A 21346-nucleotide genomic window follows, 5' to 3' on the forward strand; every position below is an offset into this window, starting at 1 on the left:
TGTAAAACTCGAAAAAAGTGAACCGAGGTCACCCGAGGTCACCAAAGGTCAATGACCTGACCTGACCTTCAGGTGACCTTGACACCCACCCTAATGCATGGGAGCAACATCACATCACATGTTTGAACGTTTGAAACCACGAAAAGCTTGCAAACGCGCGGCTAATGCGTGCCGACGTACGCCGAATCGCGATTCCGGCTAAACATGGTCTCGGAAAAGAGGTCACAGGTCAAAGGTCATTTGGGTCAGGGTCATGAAATTTTCAGGGTAGGTGTAAAATTGATCAATGCGAGGGTACTGAAAGTTTCGTCGCGATCGGCCGCTTTTTACGCGAGTTATTCGCGAAAAACCATGGGGGGGTCCATCCGACCCCCCCCCCCCCCCTACACATGCGAGGGTTAATATATTCGTAGACTACTTGCTCTATACGAGTGACGCAAAGATAGGCCGTTTGTCGCGAGTAAAACAAACTGACGGAACTGTGAGGGACCAGCATCCGTAGTTCGATTTCCCTTGATCTGTACATTGCACAATGGCCATTTCCTCATATGGGGTTAGGTACTTGTAAATAAACAAGCGCAATCTTTACGTCTACCGTCAGCGCTGACAGGGGATATAATTTATGGAACGGTGGACACTCTGATAGCCGCTTGCCTCAGGCTGCTGATCAGGTATTTGCTGGTTTAGCGTCTGGGTGTATTTGTGTGGTGGGATCACGGTGTATTTGTTCAGGACACCCTGGGGCGTTGCGGTGCGACAGCTGTTAGAAGCGCTGACAGCGGGGCTAACGAGGTGCATGCCAGCACGTGGAATCATGTGGGCAATATATTACGAAGATTATCAATTTAGTCGAACTAACCGAAAAAGTATGTAGCAGATGAAAAAAAATCCAAAGCTAATGGCGAATCTAACGATTCGTTTTTTTTTTCCTGCATTAGCAGCTGAATTTCATGTTGAATGCGCATTCTAACAAATCTCATGCTGAACATATATTTTGTTAACAGACTGCAAATCAACATAAGCAAACAGACACAAGACACACAGGAAGCACAACACGACTCCTGTCAAACTAGCGACTGCTAGCACACCCAACACATCGAATACCGTCTTCGGTCAGCCAAAGTCAGCGAGGTGCGGCCTCTAGTCGATTGCTAAGGCGCCTCTGCGGTCCTCGCAGCAGACCTGTCCGTCCCGTCCAGCGAAGTGTACTCTATCGGCGGCTGTTGAGACGCCTCTGTCCTCACTGGCCGACCGCCGAGGCGCCCCTCCAGCCCTCTCAGCAGACCTCTCCGTCCATGGCGGTCTTGTCGATCCACCCCATCAGCTCCGTCACACGGACATACACCCCCGGATAGCCAGGGACGGCGCAGCCCTTCCCGAACGACACCACGCCGATCTGCGTGGCGCGGCCTCCGGCGCTGCTGACCAGCGGCCCTCCCGAGTCGCCCTGACACGAGTCCTTACCGTACTCGGCCGCACACAGCATGTTCGCGGTGATGGAAGAGGCTCCGTAGGCGGCCGCGCACTCGGCGTTGGTGACGGTGCGTACAGTGACACTGTGGAGCACGTCCGGCTGACTGCCGCCCGACTTCAGCGTGCCCCAGCCGGAGACGATCGCCGGCACGCCGGCGTACAGGTCTCCGCCGCGCGGCAGGCACACGGGCCGAACTCTGTCGCTGAAGGCGATCTCCTCCGCCAGCTCCAGCAGCGAGATGTCCAGGTCGAACGCGGCCGCGCTGTTGTACTCTGAGTGCTGCCGGATACCAGAGACCTTGATGACGCGCGCGCCGGCCGTGCCGCCCACCTCGTGCAGCCCGACAGCGACGGTGATGTTGATCGGGTTGAGGCCGTCCGTGCAGTGCGCCGCCGTCATGACGAACCGCGAGTTGACGACCGATCCCCCGCAGAAGACGAACCCGGTGCCGTACTTGGGGTTCATCAGGCCCACCTGCCAGGGGAACGAGTGCGCCGGGCTGACCTCCGTGCCGCCGACGATGCGGTTTCCGGCTCCGCTGCGGCCGCAGCAGCCGTCCCGCACCTCGACCTCGCAGCTGAAGCCGCGGTCCGTCACCGTAGCGTCGCTCTTGAACTCGATGCGCAGCCAGCTGGCGGTGACGGCGGCCGGTCCGTCCGCGCCGCAGAAGCGCCGCCCGTTGACGGAGAGGTAGTCCCAGACGCAGCCGTGCGAGGAGGCCGGCCCCTCCAGCTGGAAGTCGGAGCAGGTCAGGGTCAGGCTGGCCGTGCCGCTCTGCGGGCGCAGGTTCCACGTGGAGAGCTTGTTGACGGCGTAGTTGTTCGGGTAGCTGTCCGACTTGAGCTGGTGTTTCCCGACGGGGAGGGTGTAGTCGCTTCTCGAGGTCGGCTCGTCCGCCAAGTCGCGCTGATCGAAAGGCTTGATGTGAGGCTTCAGCTCGATACGCGGCTGGATGTCGGCTCCTCCTCGACCTTCGAGTGTGGACTCCCGGGCAGGGTCCTTCGAAATTCGGCCAGAGCCCGAGAACATTGGCTTTCTCGCTGTGGTACCGTACGCTGGCCTTCTGGGCTGCAAGTCGTCCGAACGCCCAACCAGACGGACCTTCCAGTCGTGGGTCTTGGGTCCCTCCAGCGGTTTCCTAGCGTCATTTTCTTCTGCCTTGGGTCCCTCCATCGGTTTCCTATCGTCATTTTCTCCAGCCAGTTTCAGTCCCTCGTTAAGATGAGGGAAGGAAAGATGAGTCCCACGAGCGTCCATTTCATGTTCTCTCGACTCGGAGCTCGCAGAGTTGATCCTGTCGTTTCTTGCTGCCCTCTCGATCTGGGCTCCTCCTCTCTCGATCTCCGCTCCTCCTCTCTCGATATCAGCTCCGCCCCTCTCGATCTCAGCCCCTCCTCTCTCTATCTCAGCTCCTCCTCTCTCGATCTCCGCTCCTCCCCGCAGACCCCCATCTCGGGTCTCCTGCAGGTGCCCTCGACCACCGGGCCTCGGTGGAGGAGACGCCGCCCCTATGGCGACCAAAGCCGCCACCAGCAGCACCGCCACCGAGCGCAGGCCGACGGCAGCCATCCTGCAGAGCCGATGCTGAGTTCCCAAACCGCAGCCGATTTATACTGGGAGCAAACAAAGGCGACTGGCAGGTCGCAGCTGGTGGTCATTGGAGCGCAGACCTGTCGAGGATAACCACCGGTTGTCGCGGCGAAGCCGACGCATCCGCGACACCGGGGCGCGGGCGACGCGACGTCTAATGCCACTCGTGTCGACCGTATGTGTGCGGATGGCACATGTGGTGTGCTTTAGACGACACTTTGACATGATCTATTGTGATCTTGTATGGCATTGCGTGATTTCTTTTGACTTGCTGGCAATGCGAAGGGACACTATCGTGGGTTCGGCCTGGCTATTCTAGCACATAAGCATGTTTTACTTCGTAACATAGATAAAGGACCGGCGCGATGTTCAGATATGTTGTGCAGTCTTGCCGAGGAAGTGCTGCCGTAAAGCAAAATGTACCGACTGGCTTTTCTCGAAGCAGAACTACCGTTTCTAAGCGTTGTACTTATGCGCATTTATTATTCGTATTATACTAAATACGTTCTTTATAGCAAACACATTCGCATGAGATAATGATAGGTTTGGAAAGCTGAGGAGATGGCTTGGGGCTGGACATATTTTGCTGTAGCTTAGGTTAACTTTCTTACTTCTTAGACAGTTAGCCGTGTGCGTTGTTGTTTGCATCGGAGGTTGGGCCCTTTTAGTCTTATGGCAGTAGATTTCCAGTAGGTAAATTTTCCTGCAATACCAGGAATGTCACGGTGGAAGGATGCCATTTAATGCCATTTAAAGCCCAGCCATTCAAATGGTCACCCTGTCCCTGGAGGAATACGTATGCCCTTAATGGAATGTCGTTCACCGGCTGCCTGGATGGGATCCTCGTCAGTCCGGACACGGAAATAATTTGGTCCTGATGAGAGTGAGAGGATGACACATACTTAATTCCTTCGTAGCCAGGTATATCATTTACGCAGCAGTGCTTCTCTTAGATAAATGCTGCCCGTATAACCCCGTTTCACTCAATATACCCTGCGTTTAACCAGCCCAGCCTGCACCCCGGTGGCCACGGTGTGCTGGCGGCTCGCGCTGGTGAGCTACGTACGCTGCGCTACCGCCCGCTGTAGGCGTCCTCTATCACACCGTCAAACACCCGTGCAGCCCTGCTGGACAGCGGAGGTGGCGCTATAGCCGGTACTATATGTAGTGTGAGCTCGAGCCCAGCGGCCGCGCCAGGCGCTGCGCTGTAGAGTGTAGAGCATTGTGAGAAATTGGAGCGTATTTGATTGAGCTTCAGCTTGGCCCGATTCTTCATTAGGTACGTCGTTTAGTTCGCCCTGCTCTCTCACACTTATCCCACGCTCAGCCCAGCTCAAGCTCAAACTCGAACTTAATGTCCAATTAGGTATATTATACAACAATGATAATTATAATAATCATTCAATGTCCAATGATCGATATTCGATCAAACATCTATGTATATGACGAACAGCCGAAGTCGTGCTTAACACATTTCCGTGATGAGCCTCGACTGATTGTGCTACTTTGTACGTTGGCGAGACACAAATAGAGTCGATCGTGCACCGATACTTATTTTAATTTACGAGTAGAAGGCTCAAACAAGCACTTCTTTCGGAGAAATATGCACATACATTGCAAGAAGAAACACAAAATGAGACCAAACACATATTCGCACATTTGACGCCTGTAAGACGATGTCTGATGAACCGAAACCGATGCCTCAGATGCGTTCGACCCGGAACGAACAACACGGCAGTGTGCACCCCTGCACTAGCCACTTTGTGTGCACGTGTACACTGTGTGCAGCTAATAAGGTGAGAGCATGCACGGTGCACGGAGCACACGGGTTTACTGGTCAAACACGACCGGTTCGGGATACGAGTCCCGAGATGTACTGTTGCGCTCCAATGGTCCGATAAATATAAACGGTTCTGGATGTTTTGCATAACAGGTGGAAGAGGTGGAAGCATAATCTGAAAAGGAGGTCGAATTCGCATTGCAATGACCGCAACTTTGCAGGTATAGGTACATTCAATGCCTCATGATTCGGGTGCGGTATATTCTAGTTATTGTGATAGTTGAGACCTTCATACCAGGAACAGAGACCTTCATACAGTATAGGCTCTTGTAAGGTTCAGAGGTTTGAGGTAAAGCCTCCATGAAAAGAATTGTCGAAAAGTTCAAATGGATGAACAAGTGAACAATAAACTGAACATCGGATTGATGTAGGTACAGGTACCTACATGTTGTTGTTATCTGTTGTTGTCTATCTGTTGTTTACCTTTCGACATATTCCTCAATCCACATACGTACCTATTCCGTTTGTCTCAACAAATGCGTAGATAGGCTAACCCGCATGGCCGCTACGCCATGCGGTACAGTCTACCTCACGAATAACACACACTGCGTCACTGCGTTGCAGTCCCTCCAGCGCCAAAACCAGACACCGCTAGCCGATCCGGACTGTAAGCTGTCACACTGTGGCCGTGCTATGGAAACATCCAGGCCTTGGCGTCAGCTGTCACTTGGTTGGTATCAGACTGTGGGGCATTGATAATTAAAAGTCGCGTTTACATGGCATCTTTGACGAGGCTCTAGCCAATTTATTTTACGATAATTTCGATGCAGTGATCTTTGCATATTTAGAGGGGATAATTTTGTAAATTGTAAAGCACCACTGGCATATTCTTGTGCGACATAACGAGCGGAGCTATTATCTTGCAACAATTCCTATGTAAACGGGGCTAATGATTGCACACGCTGGCCCCGTTTTCAGGGGCACTTGTGATCCGGTGTAACAAAATTTTCGTCTAATTTTTTTATTGAAAGCTTGTCGATCCTTACGCGGCATCGGGCATATATGAATAAGGTCACTGATTCCACGGTGACTGGTTGATTCATCCATCATCGATCAAACTGCTCACAATGTAGGTAGTTTTCCAGCCTCCAGGTCAGAGTTAAAAGGAAGGAAGATGGCTTTTATTTTCGAGTTTTCGTAAAAAATTTCCCAGCGAACAGCACATAAAACAATAACACCAGGTAAAATGTCTGTTGAATGCTTTATTTTTGCACGAGGAGCATTTCCTTTTCTCTCATATCAGCAGAGTGGCGCAGTGGAAGCGTGCTGGGCCCATAACCCAGAGGTCCGTGGATCGAAACCACGCTCTGCTAGGGAGAACGTTTTGGCCAGTTTGGATGGAACGATTGGTATAGTCGACTACAGAATGATGTCCCACTTTTCACAGGCAATTATGTATTTGCCTGGAGTGGTAGGCTGTGCCGCATCACACGGGCTAAGTTCACAAATTATAACTTTGTCCCAATGCTCACAATCGATACGCTTAATTGCGTGATAAACGGCATAACTTAGCGCTCCGGTCAACTGATAGCTTCTGAGGAGTGGAATATCATTCTGTAGTCGACTATACCTATTAGCCGCGATGAATACAGTACTGTGGGGCGATGATGCGTCTTACGTCTACTCCAACTGTCCCCTCCGTGCATGGGTGTCCCCTCCCCTGCATGTATGGGATGGCCCTCCGGCTGATATAAATTGTTATCCCACGACAAAATGACATCTGACCGCTGCAGATGAATGACATGGCCATGAATGAATGATGGTTTACGGTTTTACCTTTTACGCTATTTTATCGAATTAGAAGGGGTAATTCAATCAAAACATAGCAGAGCGTGGTTTCGATCCACGGACCTCTGGGTTTTGGGCCCAGCACGCTTCCACTGCGCCACTCTGCTGATGATGCCGTAGTAGGAACCCTCATGTGAAGAAATTCAACCTCCAGTGAACTCTAGACGGCTGGATTTTGACTCCAGACGGCTGGATTTCGCACAGACCGGTCAGCTGGTCGGCGCAGTCGCCGGAGGTACGAGCCTCTGCGTGGTGAAAGCCCCGCCCGCCGCCGGCGGCCGCTCACACAGACACACATACAGACGGTGCTGTGCCGACGGCCCGGCGGTCGGCGACGTTCGTCCGTCAGTCGACGGCCGACTCTGGACGGTGGAGCAGCTCGACGGTCGACTTACCAGCCCCGCCGGACCGCCCGACGCCGTCGACTCGCTCAGTCGGCTGTCCAACTTTACTTCGACTGCCAGCACTAAGGACTCCCGAACAGGACACCGCCACAGATCACTCGAGTTTCGGTTGGAAGAGCGGCCGAGAGAAGAAGACAGCAGAATGGCGTCGGCGAGGCTTGGACTGGCGTCGGTGGCGCTCGTGGTCGTTCTCGCAGGTCAGTCGTGGGTCAGGTCATTTTCGGGCAGGACAGGTCATTGCCAACTGCCAGTTCAGGTTAGATCACGTCAGCTTTGAGGACAAGACAATATCTGTTCAATGTTTACGTTAGCGATTGGTCAGGGTAGGTCAGTCGACTGTCACATCAGATCAGCGATAGGTCAGATTAGTGTTAGGTCGGGTCAGGTCAGGTCAGGTCAGGTCAATGTGGGGTTAGTGTTGGGTCAGGTCAGCTCAAGTCAGTGATGGGTCAGGTCAGCTCAGGTCAGATCAGGTCAGTATTGAGTCCCTTCAGGCTGCTGCCGGGTCTCATTAGCTTTGATCCATGATGTCACCACGATAGCCGAACAAGTTGGTGTCATTTCAGACCAGTCCACCTCAGATTTTATCCGTACACCGGAATAGCAAACGATGCACCTATTGAGCAGGTTTGCTACTCGTTCTGTTCATTCTTATTGCTCATCGGCCACAGTGGCGGATCCAGGGGGGGGGGGGGCAAAATGGGCATTTGCCCCCCCCCCAAACGGCATATTTTTAACATTACGCCTATGGACGATGCATGGAAAGAATCGATAAATTGTTATGGTTTGCCCCCCCCCCCCCCCAAACCTCTGAGCTGGATCCGCCTCTGATCGGCCATCACAACATGTAGTAAATGGCAACTATCAATTCTTCAAATTAATTAAGTTCAATTTTTCTGTTCAGGGATCTTGATGATAAGAGCATAACGAGATGATGTTTAGGGATTGACAACTTAGTAGGTACCAACCTATTTCTGAAATTTAATAGGTAAGCTTTCCAATAGCGTGAGCGCTTAAACTATACGAGAAAATATGAGAAACGTCAATTTAGGTTAAATCGTTTTCAAAACAGTTCTCCTTACATTTTATTCTCAGCTTTTCCTGATCTCTCTCTCTCTCTCTCTCTCTCTCTCTCTCTCTCTCTCTCTCTCTCTCTCTCGCTCTCTCTCTCTCTCTCTCTCTCTCTCTCTCTCTCTCTCTCTTTCTCTCTCTCTCCCCGTCCCATCGAGTCAGTGAGCTCCGTTGCACCATTGCGGGGTTTCGGGTCACTGCAGTCACGAGTTCAAACGGCAGGCGAGCTTCTCAAACAACCAACCTAGTCCATAGGCCACGTGCAAACACAGGGGAGAAAGGAGCGGTCCTGGGACTCACGCGTGCAGAATGTGTTGGGTGTCTATGTACATATATGCATTCTGATCTGGCACTTGGCAGTGCTTGTAACTGTGTCATTTCACTGAGATAATGCTGATCATTTCCGGGTCACTGCATGCATTTCGAAGTGTCTGAAAGCGATCACCGAGCGATGTGCTGAAGTCCAGTTTTTACTCGCTTATGATAAATCCAGTGCCTTTCATTCATATTTGCATACGCACTTCGCCCACACTGGCATAGGTTTACTCAGATATAAAGCAAAGATAAATGTTTTGCAATACCAATGCTAAGGGGGCATTGCATTGGTGAGAGAACACTGTTGATCAACTGACACGGATGAGCTTAGTCATCCTTACTTTTGTTATACAAGGAAAACATGCAACGGCGTTGGCTCAATTTGTGTAGTACTATAGTAAGCTATAGGTAAGATTTCATCGCTGTCATGTCATAACATACTCTCCAAAACTACCGCCAAAAATGGTGGCTCGACAAGCTAAAACTTTTATGATTGTGAACAACCGGTAAGACACAAATCTCGATCTGCTAACAAGCAAGACGACAGACATACTCGACTTGCCAGTTTTCTCCTGCGAGTAAATCCCGTGTGAAATCATTCCGCTAATTTTTGTTATGTCTTGGTCGACTAGTGATACTTTCAGAGGCCACCAGGCTTGTCCGTTCTCATTCTGATATCAGATGTGTTGTAGCCGCTCTATATGTTAGTATATATATACATTGGTCGATATCATCGGATGACATCAGAAGAAGCCAGTATTGATGTTTTCGATATCTCCCACCGATGGTTTTAAGTGTCAACCGGCCTTCGTTCGTGTCAAACTATACGCTTCACAAGCATTTATGCCCCGCACTTACCCGTCACTGTAACTCAAGCTCTGCCCTCAAGTCACAACAGACTTCCCACTTTTGATTTTATCTCGGCCAATCTGTCCACTTGCCGCCTTTTCTCCACCTCAGTGTCGACAAAAGATGCGGTTTCTATGCCCGTTTCTGCCACTTCCGGCTGTCTTACCCCACATCCGGTGGCATCCATCTTTATTTCCGGCAGCGTGGGAATTTGTTCGTTCGTAATTAGCCCTGCAGCAGGCACTTTAAACGCGGATAACTGCTGCGAAAGGCGTCGCAAAGCTGCTGGATTCACAGGCCTGTGGGACTGTCGTATTACATACGGGCATAAAAATGCAGTAACTTAAGCATCTATATTATGATTTATAAGTCGTCCGTTTTCATAAAAAAGAGCTTGCAAATGAAATAAGTAGCAGAGCTTCGTGCTGTGCTCCATCGATAAGGCGCAAGCGTAGCATAATAAATTAGTCAAGATACCATGCATTGCTGTTATTCCCAGCATTCAAATCCGAGTAGTATTCAACAGAAGCTATTTATCACCGCGGTCTAACCGCCCATTCATCATGTTCCGTTTGTAAATGATCGCCCAGTCATTTGTCATTCACTCATCACATTCCTATACACCGTCTAAATCCAGCGAGGCGTGTGTTCCGCCGGACCGGAACGATCTCAGTAGCGCATCTGGGGCCGGACTGGAACACGGAACACGTCAGGGAACACCTACAAAGAGCCCCGGGGAACAGAGATGGGCAGATTTTCACCGGTCGGCCGCCTCACTTGGCTGAGCATTTGCCGGTGAAATCTCCGCCGGTGTGGCCCCAATACTCCGGTCAACTTTTGTTCGGAGAGAGACAGGCGTTATTGTCACGTTACGAGAGTCTGGTCTGTACGGAGAGTGACATCGTTGCCCTCAATGTGGACGGTTTCACATAGCGAGAGAGACGCAGACGGCGGGCGGAGAGCTGGTTCGGGGCAATGGTCTGGTAGTTATCTTGGTCTCTCTCTCCCCCCCTCTCTCTCTCTCTCTCTCTCTCTCTCTCTCTCTCTCTCTCTCTCTCTCTCCTTCTAAAATGAGTGCGATCTGACCTTGGTTGCGTGAAATCCTTAACTATACCTACGCCATCTTTATAATTTACTTCCACTGAATCATAAATTATTTCCATGAATGGCAACAATGGAGCCTGATTACATAACGAAAGATGAGATGGAGTGGTACAATAAGTGTACGGGAACAAAGCGCCGCTGAATCTTTATTATTTTTTCGGCGAAGGTCTTTTAGGATGACACCGAAGTTCAAGTGGAACGTCTCTTTTCTTCAAATTAATTATCGCAAGCTCTATCATGAAGAGGATTAGGTAAATGGCGCACAGTCCTTTACAAAGCGAAATGATGTCATTTTCTATGGGAGCGTCTGGGCCATTTCATGATGCACGTGTCATAACAGACTTCTCCTATACTTATTAGTGCCCTGTTTGTGTTCGCAGTGGTCGCGTCAGCTCGGAGGGTTCAGGACCGCCAGTTCCTGCCGGCCCGGCCTGCCAACACGTGCCTCCTCAGCAGGATCACCTACAACTCAGGAGAGATGGTGAGAAACACTCCAGAACCGAAACGGTGCCTCCAGAACCGAAAGCTCCTGAAACGGCGGCAGAAACGCTGACACTTTGGCTGAAACGTCGACTATGTACGAGTAGCTAGCCATGCTAGGTGCTGTGTATTAGTCCCGCCGTCTGTGTGACAGCTAGTCACTAAAGTACGGTATGCCACAGAGTTGCGCTAGGGGTCATAACTGTGGCGCGGCTGTTAACGCCCATTCTTACACGATATAAATATACAGCATTCCCTTTCAAATTCACATTGAGTAAAAAAAAACTGTTGAACGAGCCTTGGGGGACTTGACGCTGCTATGAAATCATTCCGTCAAAAACAAATTGGCTAATTAAAGAGGAAGTTTAGGAACAATCTGTCAAAATTACCGCCTGTCTCGGCGAGCACAGACCATTTTATCAGTGTGGGAATTCGCCGTCATCCGTCGCACTGACCACAATGGAAAAACGGCGCGTCATCGCACGTGTGTAGCTTGGCGTGGCACCGCTACAATGGAGTCATTTGATCTCATTCCGACTCAATTAGAGTCGGCAACAGGTGCACGACAAGCTCGGCGGTGGCACAAAGGCGAGAGCTCTGCATGCTGCATTTACCAGAGTGCAGGCATCTCAAACTTACACAGTGGCCAAGTGGAAAGTCTCCAACTACGGTCAAACACAGTCATTCCATCCCCTATTGTCCGATCTAACTCGTTTCGGTTAGACGAACCGATCTAACTCGTTTCGGTTAGACGAACTGTCTAGCTCACTTAAGAACAAACATTGACCGCAACGTGATATTCCCACATCAAGCTAATAATGTGGAATGAATTGGAACGGATCCAAGCCAAACGCACTCCCAAACTGCCGTTTGGGGTTGTCGGAAGCGGTTAAAGCGAGCGCTCTTGGAGTGAACGGACGTCCGGCGGCGCGACTGATCACCCTGGCGTGGGAACCGGCGTGGGAAGCCGCCGAAAACCCGATCGGCCCGGCCGCTGAACTCCGGCTGGATAATACGGGGAACGTGTCACGTGCGTTAGCTCGGTGGGAGCCTCAGCCACGCGGCTACTCGACCAAAGATGACTTTCGTTATTGGCGCTTTTCGCAAATCTGCATCGATATTGAATCTCTTTTTACAAGTCTCCACAATATGCTTTCAGATTTTTTTGTAACACAATCATGTTTGATTAGTGACCATCTAGTTAATCACAGATCCTTAGGTGGGTCTAAAACTGTTTTCATTTTTTTTTTTTTTTAGACCATGGCTGATGAACGATATGGTGAACGGTGAACGGCGGACGTATATCGAAACGATTCCACACATGTCGCTCACATTTCGACCACCGTGAGAGTTTCCACCTGTGAACTCTCACAAATTGACAGTGAATTACAGTAATTGGCGCCAGTTTATTCAGCGTGACACCAACCCACTCGCTCCGTCCATGTATTTGACCACACACCGAAGAAAAGTGCCCGTAGTAACAAGACGTGCGACCAATGACCGCGTGTTAACCGACCGATGGCCGCACAACGGTAGCACGATGCCCTTGAGTGTGGGTTAATGGCTACAAAATAACAGATGAATGCTCGTCAATGATCGGTCCGTGCCTACAGGGTGGCCAACCAAATGATCGAATGACAATTTATCAATATCAGCGCTGGATGAATTCTAATCCAATATGTAATGATTGAACACTGAACTGTGATCAGCATGATCGTAAGATCTACCGATAGCCGATAACCTCTGGATACCATCTTTATGGCATTTGGATGTTCTTATTTCCGCAGATTGAGCGCAACAATCCGTGCGACTTTTGCTTCTGCTACAAGGGCGAGGTGCTCTGCTGGAAGAAGCAGTGTCCGCCGCCGCCACCCAGCGAGGAGCGCTGCTCGCCCAAATACGTCGAGAAGGAGTGCTGTCCGCGCTACATGTGCGGTGAGTGGAGCCGAGTTAGCGACAGTTGGTGAGAGTGTGAGCCGGGAGCGCGTGAAAATCACCGACAGTGGGTGATTCTGGAGGAATTATATCCTGTCCGCAATTGTCAAACAAAATATCATCATCTTTTGGTAACAATAACCTGCATTTCAAGTGTATCGTTATGGTTGATAATTGATGTGTCATTGAAACGTTGGTTAACCCGGCCGGGCCCGGGGGATAATCCCAACCACCGCAGCCCGGGGGGGGGGGGGGCGCTTCCCCTGTCTAACTCCGTAAATAAGGCAGCTACGGAAATAAAAGCGGTACTAAACGAAATTGCTCTGCGAGCCGATTTAAAGCACCAAAATCTTTTGACCTGAGGTCAATTTTCAAGGTCAGAGGTCAAGGTCAAAGACAAACATCGGCGCGTGTGTAGTGATCTCAAATTAAGTGTTCCAGAAAACGGCATGATGCATAAAACCGGCAAACAATGGTGATGCTCGCAAAAAGAGAATCTGAGGATTTTGATGATGTGCTTAACATATAAGGTCAACGTCCAGGTAATGCTCAAAATTATCCTCAAACTTTACACTTTTTCGTATATCTTTTATAATTAATTCCAAAATCTTTAAAAGTGTTTTGAAGCCTATCATGCGCCCTATTTGTGGTTCATCTTACGATACAAGGCTGATAAAAAGTTAAGGTCACGGGAGAGTAGGTATTCTTGCTAGAGGCTATTTTAATGATTCAAGTCAGCCATAATAGTTAGGACATTTTTTGCCTTCCTGAGGCTCTAAATGAATTCTTAGATAAAGAAGAATGACAGATTCATGATCAACGGCTACAAACCCATCATAAATGACCTTTTTATGTGGCAAGGTCAACAAAAGGTCATTCGAGGTCCCACGACGTCAACATAAAACTTGATCTTTTCCAAACCAAATATATGTCATTCGACGCGTCTTGACAAGACGAATGCGATGGTACCATGCCCGTAGCTCCAGGACCTTTTTGTTGAAGTTATTTACGAAAAACTAAGACCCCAGCTCGGGGTCGAGCCCCAGTCAGTTGTCAGGCACCGGTGCCTCCGTCATACAGCAGCTCCACTCCTACTAGTGGTGCCAATCGGAACTCGGACCTACGGAATTCCGATTTTGTCCTATGTCCGATCCGGAATTTGGTGTTGGACAAAGGCAGCAGGCTTTGGGCAACATTGGACAATCAGTTGCTACACCTCAGCATTTTTACAAAGTACCTGCCTAATCGTGTATAGGATTGATTGGCGAATAGAAAGCTCAGATCTCGATATGATTCACTTTTTTGGGGCTTTTAATAGTGCATTAAATGCAAATTAAATAACAGTGTAGAGCATAAATTGTTGGGTAGTTTTCGGACATTTTTGGACAAATAGCTAGCTTGGAGATTTTTGGACGGCTAGTCGACGAAAATATCGAACATTGGTCGGACATTTGACATTTTCTACATTTTCTTAAACTGACACAACTAACGTCTACCGCTGGCCCCGATGTCGGCCGCATGTTGGTCCCCGGGCCGCGGGGGGGGGGGGGGTAATTCAGCACCGCCTGACAGCCTGTTTAGGCGCGGCCGACGGCTTGATTGCGCCTCCGTCTGACGCTCTGACGGACGGCGAGGTCGGGCCGTCACCCAGCCGTCACCCGGCCGTCAGCCGGCCTGCTATAAGACGGCCGATCCCCAGCAGGGGGTACCAGCCGCACGGCACCGCACCGCAGCGCCGCCCACACCGCCGGCGACATGAGAGCCCTGCTGCTTCTGACGCTGCTGGCCGCCGCAGTGCTGACCGCCAGCGCCCGCAGCTATGTCTACTCCCGTGCGCTGCGCCAGCGGCGTCCCGTCAGCTACCTGATCCGGCGCTCGCCCAACCCGCGCATGGGGCTCTGCTTCGTGGAGGCGCAGCTGTCGCGGCGTGTGCTGGAGCAGCTGCTGAGCGCTCGCTACCCGCAGCTGGACAGCGCGCTGCTGGAGCGGCTGGCCATCCAGCGCGGCGGTCAGCAGCTGCCGCCGGAGCAGCTGCGCACGCTGCTCCAGGGGCCCTACCGGCGTCTGGTGCAGCCCATCTATCCCGGCCTGCTGCCCTACTACCTCTACAACCGGGCCGGCTCTCGACTGTTCTCCAAGAAGAGCCTGCTGAGCCCACTGCGGCGGCTGACTCCGAGCGACGTGCAGCTGCAGTTCCTGCGCTTCCTCACACGCATCGACCGCCGGCTGGTGAGCGAGCCGGTCGGGGACGACGTGTTCTCGGCCGTGCGGCAGAGCCTGGTGGACGTCAACAGCGGCTACGGCGGACTCTCCGTGCCGCTGCTGCGCAACCTCTACGGCACCTTCGTCTCCGTCATCGGCGGCAACGGCCGCAGTCGGTTCCTGCTGGGTCTGAGTCCGCAGAGGCGACTGCAGCACTTCTCCACCAGTCTGGGCTTGTACCTGCGCGCTGCCCGCGGCCAGCTGCCCGCGCTGCTGAAAAACAGCGCCCTGCTGTACCAGGACTTTGCCGGTGACGTCGACAGCCGCTACATTCTGCACAGCAGCGGCATCCGACTGCTCGGAGCGCTGGAGCGCCAGCAGGAGTCGGAGGCGGACCGCTTCTTCCTCGAACTGGAGCACGACCACTTCGAGGCCGTCAACGACGTCCTGTCCAGCATCTTCCGTGTACAGCGCAGCCTCAGCCTCTCCAGCCTGCCGCGGCTGGGCTACTCGGGAGTGCTGGCGCGTCGCTTCTACCCGGGCCTCGACGTGGCGCAGACGGACGTCATCGCGCGCTACATCCTGCGCGCGCTCTCCAGCTACGGCGCCATCAGCGGCAGCGTGGCCAAAACGGGCGGCCTGCTGCAGTCGCTGCCCTACCTGCCGTACGTCCGGGGACTGCCAGTCAACACCGTCAGCTCCATTCAGCAGGCGGACCTGGCCAGCATTCTGGGCAGCCTCAACCTCTCCGGGCTGAGATCGCGGCTGACGCCGGAGGTCCTGCAGGCAGCCCGCGGCGGCCCGTTCATCACGCAGGCGCTGCTGGCCTCCCTGCTGCACGGCGTGCGCTTCACCAGCCCCCAGCAGGGCGTGCTGCTCTTCCGCGACCTCCTGGCTAGCCTGCTGATGCACGAGAAGCGGTTCGACCCGGCCCAGTTCACCTCGTTCCTGGGCGACCCGATCCGGCCGTTCGTACTCCTGAACCGAATCATCGTCCCCAACACGCTGCCGGCCATCCGGCGCATCCCTAAGATCCAGCTACTCCCGCTGAACAGCATCCTCTCGCTGCGCGGCGCCCTGCAGCGCGGCATCGTCCAGCTGCCGCCGGGCCTGGCGCGGCGCGCGCGGCTCGTGCTCCGGCCGCGCCGGGTGCCTCTGGTGCCGGTGCCGGAGCCGGAGCCGACGCCGGTGGTGGTCACCGAGCCTCCATTTCCCAGTATCGTGGTGTCCCGGGTGTCGATCGGCAGCGCGGCCGCGCGCCGGCTGTTCGCGCTGCTCAGCGGCGGCATCCCGGTGCTGACGGTGGGTCTGCTGCAGCCCGTCCTGCAGCTGCTAGTGGAGCGCCAGGTCGTCCCGGTCGCGCTGCTGAGGGCTCCCGACCAGCTGGAGGCGCGGCTCCAGGATCTCCTGAAGGCCCTCCAGCCGCTGGTCTCGGTGGCCTCCCAGGCGGCCACCGTTCCCTCCTTTGTCACCGACAAAACATTCACCGCCGACAGCGCTCGCGTGGCCTACATCCTGGACCTGCTGGTGATCTACAGCCGCGGCTACACGGTGCTGGAGGCGCCGCTCATCTCGAACTCGGTGATCGCCACGCTGCGTTCCTACTACACCGCTAACAGGGCGTTCGAGCCGATTCCGTTCCTGGCATACTCCGATCGGTTCTTCCCGCAGCTGATCGCGCAAGGGCTGCTGGCGCGGCCGCTGCGGCTGGGCTCCAGCACGCTCTCGCCGGCCACCGTGACGGCCACGCTGGCCGGGCTGCGGCCCGCCTACGGCCCCGTCACCTACCACGGCCTTGCCTCTGTGCTCGGCTATCGGGGCGCGGCGCCGCTGCTGCGCGGAGTCGACCTCACCGACCCGGCGGCGCTGGTGCGCGCGCTCACATTCGGCGCCTCGAAGCCGGCCTTCCAGCTGTCGGAGAGTGACGTCTCCGGCCTCCAGGAGATCCTCAAACCAATCAAGCTGTTCGACCGACAGTACTCGCTGGCAGACTTGCAGTTCCTCTTCTCGTTCGGTGTCCGGGAGCTGCGCATCCCGCGCAGCATCTACGGCGGCCGGCTGGCGCCCCTGTTCCGCGAGTCACTTACCTCCTTCATCGCCACCAAGAAATCACTGATCGCCGACCGCGCCTACAACCCGGCCTACCTGCGCCTGGTCGTCGACCAGCTGCTGGTCGACAAGCTGACCTCCGGCGAGCTGTCGCCGCGCGTCCAGGTGCGCATTCCCAGCGGCCGGCTGACTCTGCGCCGCTCGCAGGTCTCGCGGCTGGTGCGCCGCTCGCTGCTGCCGCTGCAGCTCCGGCTGCTGCCGCCGTTCGTGGGGCAGCTGCTGATGGTCGCCGTGCCGGAGGTGCGCCTGCTGCGCCACGCCAAGCCGGCCTCGCTGCTCTCCAGCTTCGGCCAGTACCTGGGCTCGGCGCCGTTCACCAGGTTCCGGTTCTCGCTGACAGATGACGAGTTCTCGGCCGTGCTGGGGACGCTCACCAGGCAGCGCCGGCTGCCGGGCTTCTTCCTCAGATACCCATCTCGCCTGCAGCGTTACTACCTGGATAACCTGTTCGGCTCGTTCGCAGCCTACTCGCTGCTGCGGTACAACGCGCAGGAGCTGGTCACCGAGCCGCTCAGCCACTCGGCGCTCTTCGACAGCTTCTCCACCAGTCTGGTGCCCAGCTTCTTCAAGGGACACAAGTTCTCCGGCCTCGGTGACCTGCTCGGCGTGGCGCCCGACTACTTCACCCTTTGTCGGCGGACTTTCAGCACACTTCCCGGACTGCAGGCCATCCGGCCGCCCGTTCACATAGCCAGCGCTGGAGGCGCACCCAAGGGCGGACTGCTGCACTACGGCAAATACCACAGGGAAGGAGGCTTCTTCACGGCGTGAGGCGCCTCCGAATCAGGAGGGGCCGGCGCTGCAGCGGCCGACAGTCCCCTGGCAACCTCTCCAGTGAGGAGCGAGCGGCCGGTCGGCGCGCCGACAGGCAGTATGTTGTTGACCAATGAATGAGCGGCTGGCGGGCGCCGTGTGCAGAATTGTGTGGGGTACTCGTTTGTATACGTATATCTGTAGCCGGTGATACATGTGATAGGCGCCCAGCTGTCCGGAGCCGGGGCCAGGCGGGCTCCGGCGGATCCATCACCGGCCACTGCCACTGGAGCCGGGCGGACGTGTTCAGGGCTTGTGGCGACTGTTGTTACCTGTGCCTGCCACTGGCACGTATGTACCTACCTCATGCTTTATGTGTTTGATGTTGAGTGCGAATACAGACTTTACAACAATACCGACAACTGACGGGTCGTTAACCTGACTTCTGACCTCAGGTCACTAAAATTATTTTTGTATTTTTCCCAATGTCAAACGCTACAATACCGTGCTAGTAATTGGTCTTTATCTTTAAAGCTCTGTTTTCGCATCTATTTGACGTTCATATCTGTGACGATGAAGTTTGCTGTGCAGGGGCTTCGAAGAAAATCGACCCTGTGACGTCATCAAGGGGGCTAAGTTCAAACTCTTTACTCCAGAAGATGTCAAATTGAGGGGGCTACAGTACTTAAAGTTTCGTCTTTCTATCTCTAAGCGTTCGGGAGCTGAAGTTATTGACGAAAAACTCCTATGACCCTAGTGACATCATAAATGACGTCACGCAAGGTCAACTATGCAAAAGTGAAGCATTGCATCCAGTGGCGGATCCAGGGGGGGGGGGCAAAATGGGCATTTGCCCCTCCCAAACGGCATAGTTTTAACATTACGCCTGTCGCCTATGGACGAGGCATGGAATGAATCGATAAATTGTTATGGTTTGCCCCCCCCCCCCCGCAAACTCTGAGCTGGATCCGCCACTGATTGCATCTGATAAGGAGTGCATGAAAGCACGATTCCATGCGTCTGAGATAGTTTTAGATCATTCCCGGCGCCAAAATAACAGTTTTCATATTTCCCCATTGACTAACAATGGTGAGGTCACGTGACCGACCTCAACTCATGTGACCTCTAGGAAAAATCCGAGATATACCTACATGTTGTGAGGTTTCTAGAGGATACTGCGTCCTGTAAGTTTCATCTTCCCGTGAAAGCTCCTCTGGCACTGAGGGTGATGCGAAGTTGCAACCCCTGAGGACCGTGTAGAGGTTCACTTAATAACGTCATACTTCATAGTTCAGTGACCTGACCTGACCTGAAAATTATGTTGACGTCACAAGATCTGGCTGGATTCAAAGGTCAGGGTATGCCAAGTTTCAGCTCTCTAGCACCGGCGGGTCCCGAGCTATCGCGAAAAAATAAACTATGGGGGGAGCGGCACCCACCCCCTCCTCCTCGGCCGGCGAGGGTTAATATAATTGGGAGTCGTTTGGTACGATTTTACATAGCTTTCATAGTTATTTCGTCTTATGAGCACATTTCATTCACACGCTGTGGCTTTCCTCACCGATAAGGTCTCGCGGGTTTTAGCGGTAGGTTTTGCACCTAGAAAATTTAGTGTACTTCATGCTATATCTTCGTCGTCTTAAGGTTTTAAGTGTTGAAGATGCGATCCACTTGTTGGGTAACAAGCCGGCCATGATCGTGTAAAATGGCTTCATCGTAGGTAGATCGATTAGTTTCTGAGATATAACCGGAAATGGCAAAACCTACCGCTTAAACTCGCGAGAGCCGTAGGTACAGGTCTCGCGGGTTTTAGCGGTAGGTTTTGCACCTAGAAAATTTAGTGTACTTCATGCTATATCTTCGTCGTCTTAAGGTTTTAAGTGTTGAAGATGCGATCGACTTAATGGGTAACAAGCCGGCCATGATCGTGTAAAATGGCTTCATCGTAGATCTATTAGTTTCTGAGATATAACCGGAAATGGCAAAACCTACCGCTTAATCTCGCGAGAGCCGTACATACGCAAGCAATGCTAGAGATGTGTGTAGACACTAGACATGTGTTTCATTCATTTCGTTACTAACGATGTAATTTTCGTCTCGTTTCAGAAAATATAAACGAGAGCATTAACTTCATCTAGCTGCACAGTGCACGCCACATATATCGAGCGACCTCGTCGCTGGCGGAATCTTGGACTTAACGCTGATCGGCTATCAGTTTCCATCCTCATTCGTCATTCATAATCATGTGAAGTGAACTTATGTACCATTTTGCTAGGGTTTCCTGCTGCGAACAGGGGAGGGATGCCGTTATTGTCGCTATGAAGCGAAATGGTGTGATCTTTGTTACGAGGGGCAATGTTGGCATGGCAGTGCTATTATGTGATCGGTTGAGAAAGACGTCACGATTGAGAAAGTGTGGCTTTGGAACGAGGTGTGGCAGCAACCTTTAGTGTGAAACGTTAGCGCTGGAGTATTTTTGGTCTCAGCTCGTGTACACTAGAAGCAGTTACGCTTACGAATATATTTCAGCAGGTCTAGACGTTCTAAGGCCTATTTGACTCTAGCTACTAACTTTAACGTGATGTGGTATGGTGTGTCTCGCGTCTTTTTTCACCTAAAACATAAAGTTGCGGTGCCGAATGTCGATTGATAGAGTTCATGTCACTTCATGACCACTTGTCCTAAGCTGTGTGTAATATTTGCTTCACGTTTCTTTAAATGTGACACCATCTTTTCCAAAATAAATTATGTACTCTTTCTGATTGTTGTGATTTATTTTCTGACTAGGAACGGAATGCGAATCGGAGGACAAAATGACCCCCCCCCCAAAAAAAAGAACAGAAATGGAACGCATGACTTTTTGACGTCTTTTTATTACGATAGATCGCCTCAACACATCACGTAATTTATTTTTCTTCAAAATGCTACCGTCGACGTTCGGCTGTTTCCCTTGCAGCTTGTGTTCGCAATTTAAAGGGACCCTCCCACCTTAACATTAGATTTGAGTTGAGATAGCCAAAATGGGGTCCCTGGCTCACAATTACCGGTTTCGGCACTCACAACATCGAGAAATGCCTTAAATCGGAAATATTGAATTTCAAAATTGCAGCATTTTGATTCAGAGGGGCTAATGCTTAGGAATACCCCTCTGAATGTGTGACGTCAGCGCAAATATCTAACGATTTTTAAATGTTTGACTAAAACGTTTTGTAGCACGCGGTGGTATATGCTATTTGCGCGCAACATCTGCCGCAAACGCCGCACTTCTAAAATAAAGTCGCTAGAAACAGCGGAGATCCCAAAAAGTAAACAAAAGTAAAAGTCTAATATCTTGAAAACCGGTGAATATTTTTCGGTGAAATTTGGTAGATATTCGTTTTCGCTCTTTCTGAACCGAGCGACATCATTTTCATGCCAATTCATAAACTTTTT

At 52.4% G+C, this 21346-nt stretch overlaps 3 protein-coding genes and 2 non-coding genes across 5 annotated transcripts; 3 read left to right on the top strand and 2 right to left on the bottom strand.

The window, feature by feature from the left end:
* Positions 1–974: 974 nt before the first annotated feature.
* LOC122375369 (venom serine protease 34-like) lies at positions 975–3046 on the bottom strand. The gene has a single exon (XM_043354720.1). It carries the CDS (start codon positions 3041–3043, stop codon positions 1277–1279), a length of 1767 nt encoding a protein of 588 aa, XP_043210655.1. The 5' UTR covers positions 3044–3046; the 3' UTR covers positions 975–1276.
* A 3099-nt stretch (positions 3047–6145) lies between these two features.
* Trnam-cau lies at positions 6146–6217 on the top strand. Its single transcript has one exon. It is a non-coding gene; the product is annotated as a tRNA-Met (tRNA).
* Positions 6218–6727: 510 nt separating this feature from the next.
* Trnal-caa lies at positions 6728–6799 on the bottom strand. Its single transcript has one exon. It is a non-coding gene; the product is annotated as a tRNA-Leu (tRNA).
* A 216-nt stretch (positions 6800–7015) lies between these two features.
* On the top strand, positions 7016–20676 carry LOC122375374 (cysteine-rich motor neuron 1 protein-like). The gene is made up of 4 exons (XM_043354729.1): positions 7016–7293; positions 10816–10916; positions 12703–12850; positions 20021–20676. The coding sequence occupies exons 1-4, from the start codon at positions 7239–7241 to the stop codon at positions 20050–20052; spliced, it is 336 nt and encodes a 111-aa protein (XP_043210664.1). The 5' UTR covers positions 7016–7238; the 3' UTR covers positions 20053–20676.
* On the top strand, positions 14554–18329 carry LOC122375373. The gene has a single exon (XM_043354728.1). The coding sequence runs from the start codon at positions 14606–14608 to the stop codon at positions 17930–17932; it is 3327 nt and encodes a 1108-aa protein (XP_043210663.1). The 5' UTR covers positions 14554–14605; the 3' UTR covers positions 17933–18329.
* Positions 20677–21346: the final 670 nt, after the last annotated feature.

This window comes from Amphibalanus amphitrite, unplaced genomic scaffold (assembly GCF_019059575.1).
Source record: "Amphibalanus amphitrite isolate SeventyFive unplaced genomic scaffold, NRLGWU_Aamphi_draft 001825F_arrow, whole genome shotgun sequence".
Taxonomy (NCBI): Eukaryota; Metazoa; Arthropoda; class Thecostraca; order Balanomorpha; family Balanidae; genus Amphibalanus; species Amphibalanus amphitrite.

Excerpts from the sequence above, each read along its gene's own strand:
- LOC122375369 (XM_043354720.1), bottom strand. The coding sequence starts at position 3,043 with ATGGCTGCCGTCGGCCTGCGCTCGGTGGCGGTGCTGCTGGTGGCGGCT.
- LOC122375374 (XM_043354729.1), top strand. The coding sequence starts at position 7,239 with ATGGCGTCGGCGAGGCTTGGACTGGCGTCGGTGGCGCTCGTGGTCGTT. Across the intron at positions 10,917-12,702 it reads CCTACAACTCAGGAGAGATG|ATTGAGCGCAACAATCCGTG; the intron begins GTGAGAAACACT and ends TTATTTCCGCAG. Across the intron at positions 12,851-20,020 it reads CTGTCCGCGCTACATGTGCG|AAAATATAAACGAGAGCATT; the intron begins GTGAGTGGAGCC and ends GTCTCGTTTCAG.
- LOC122375373 (XM_043354728.1), top strand. The coding sequence starts at position 14,606 with ATGAGAGCCCTGCTGCTTCTGACGCTGCTGGCCGCCGCAGTGCTGACC.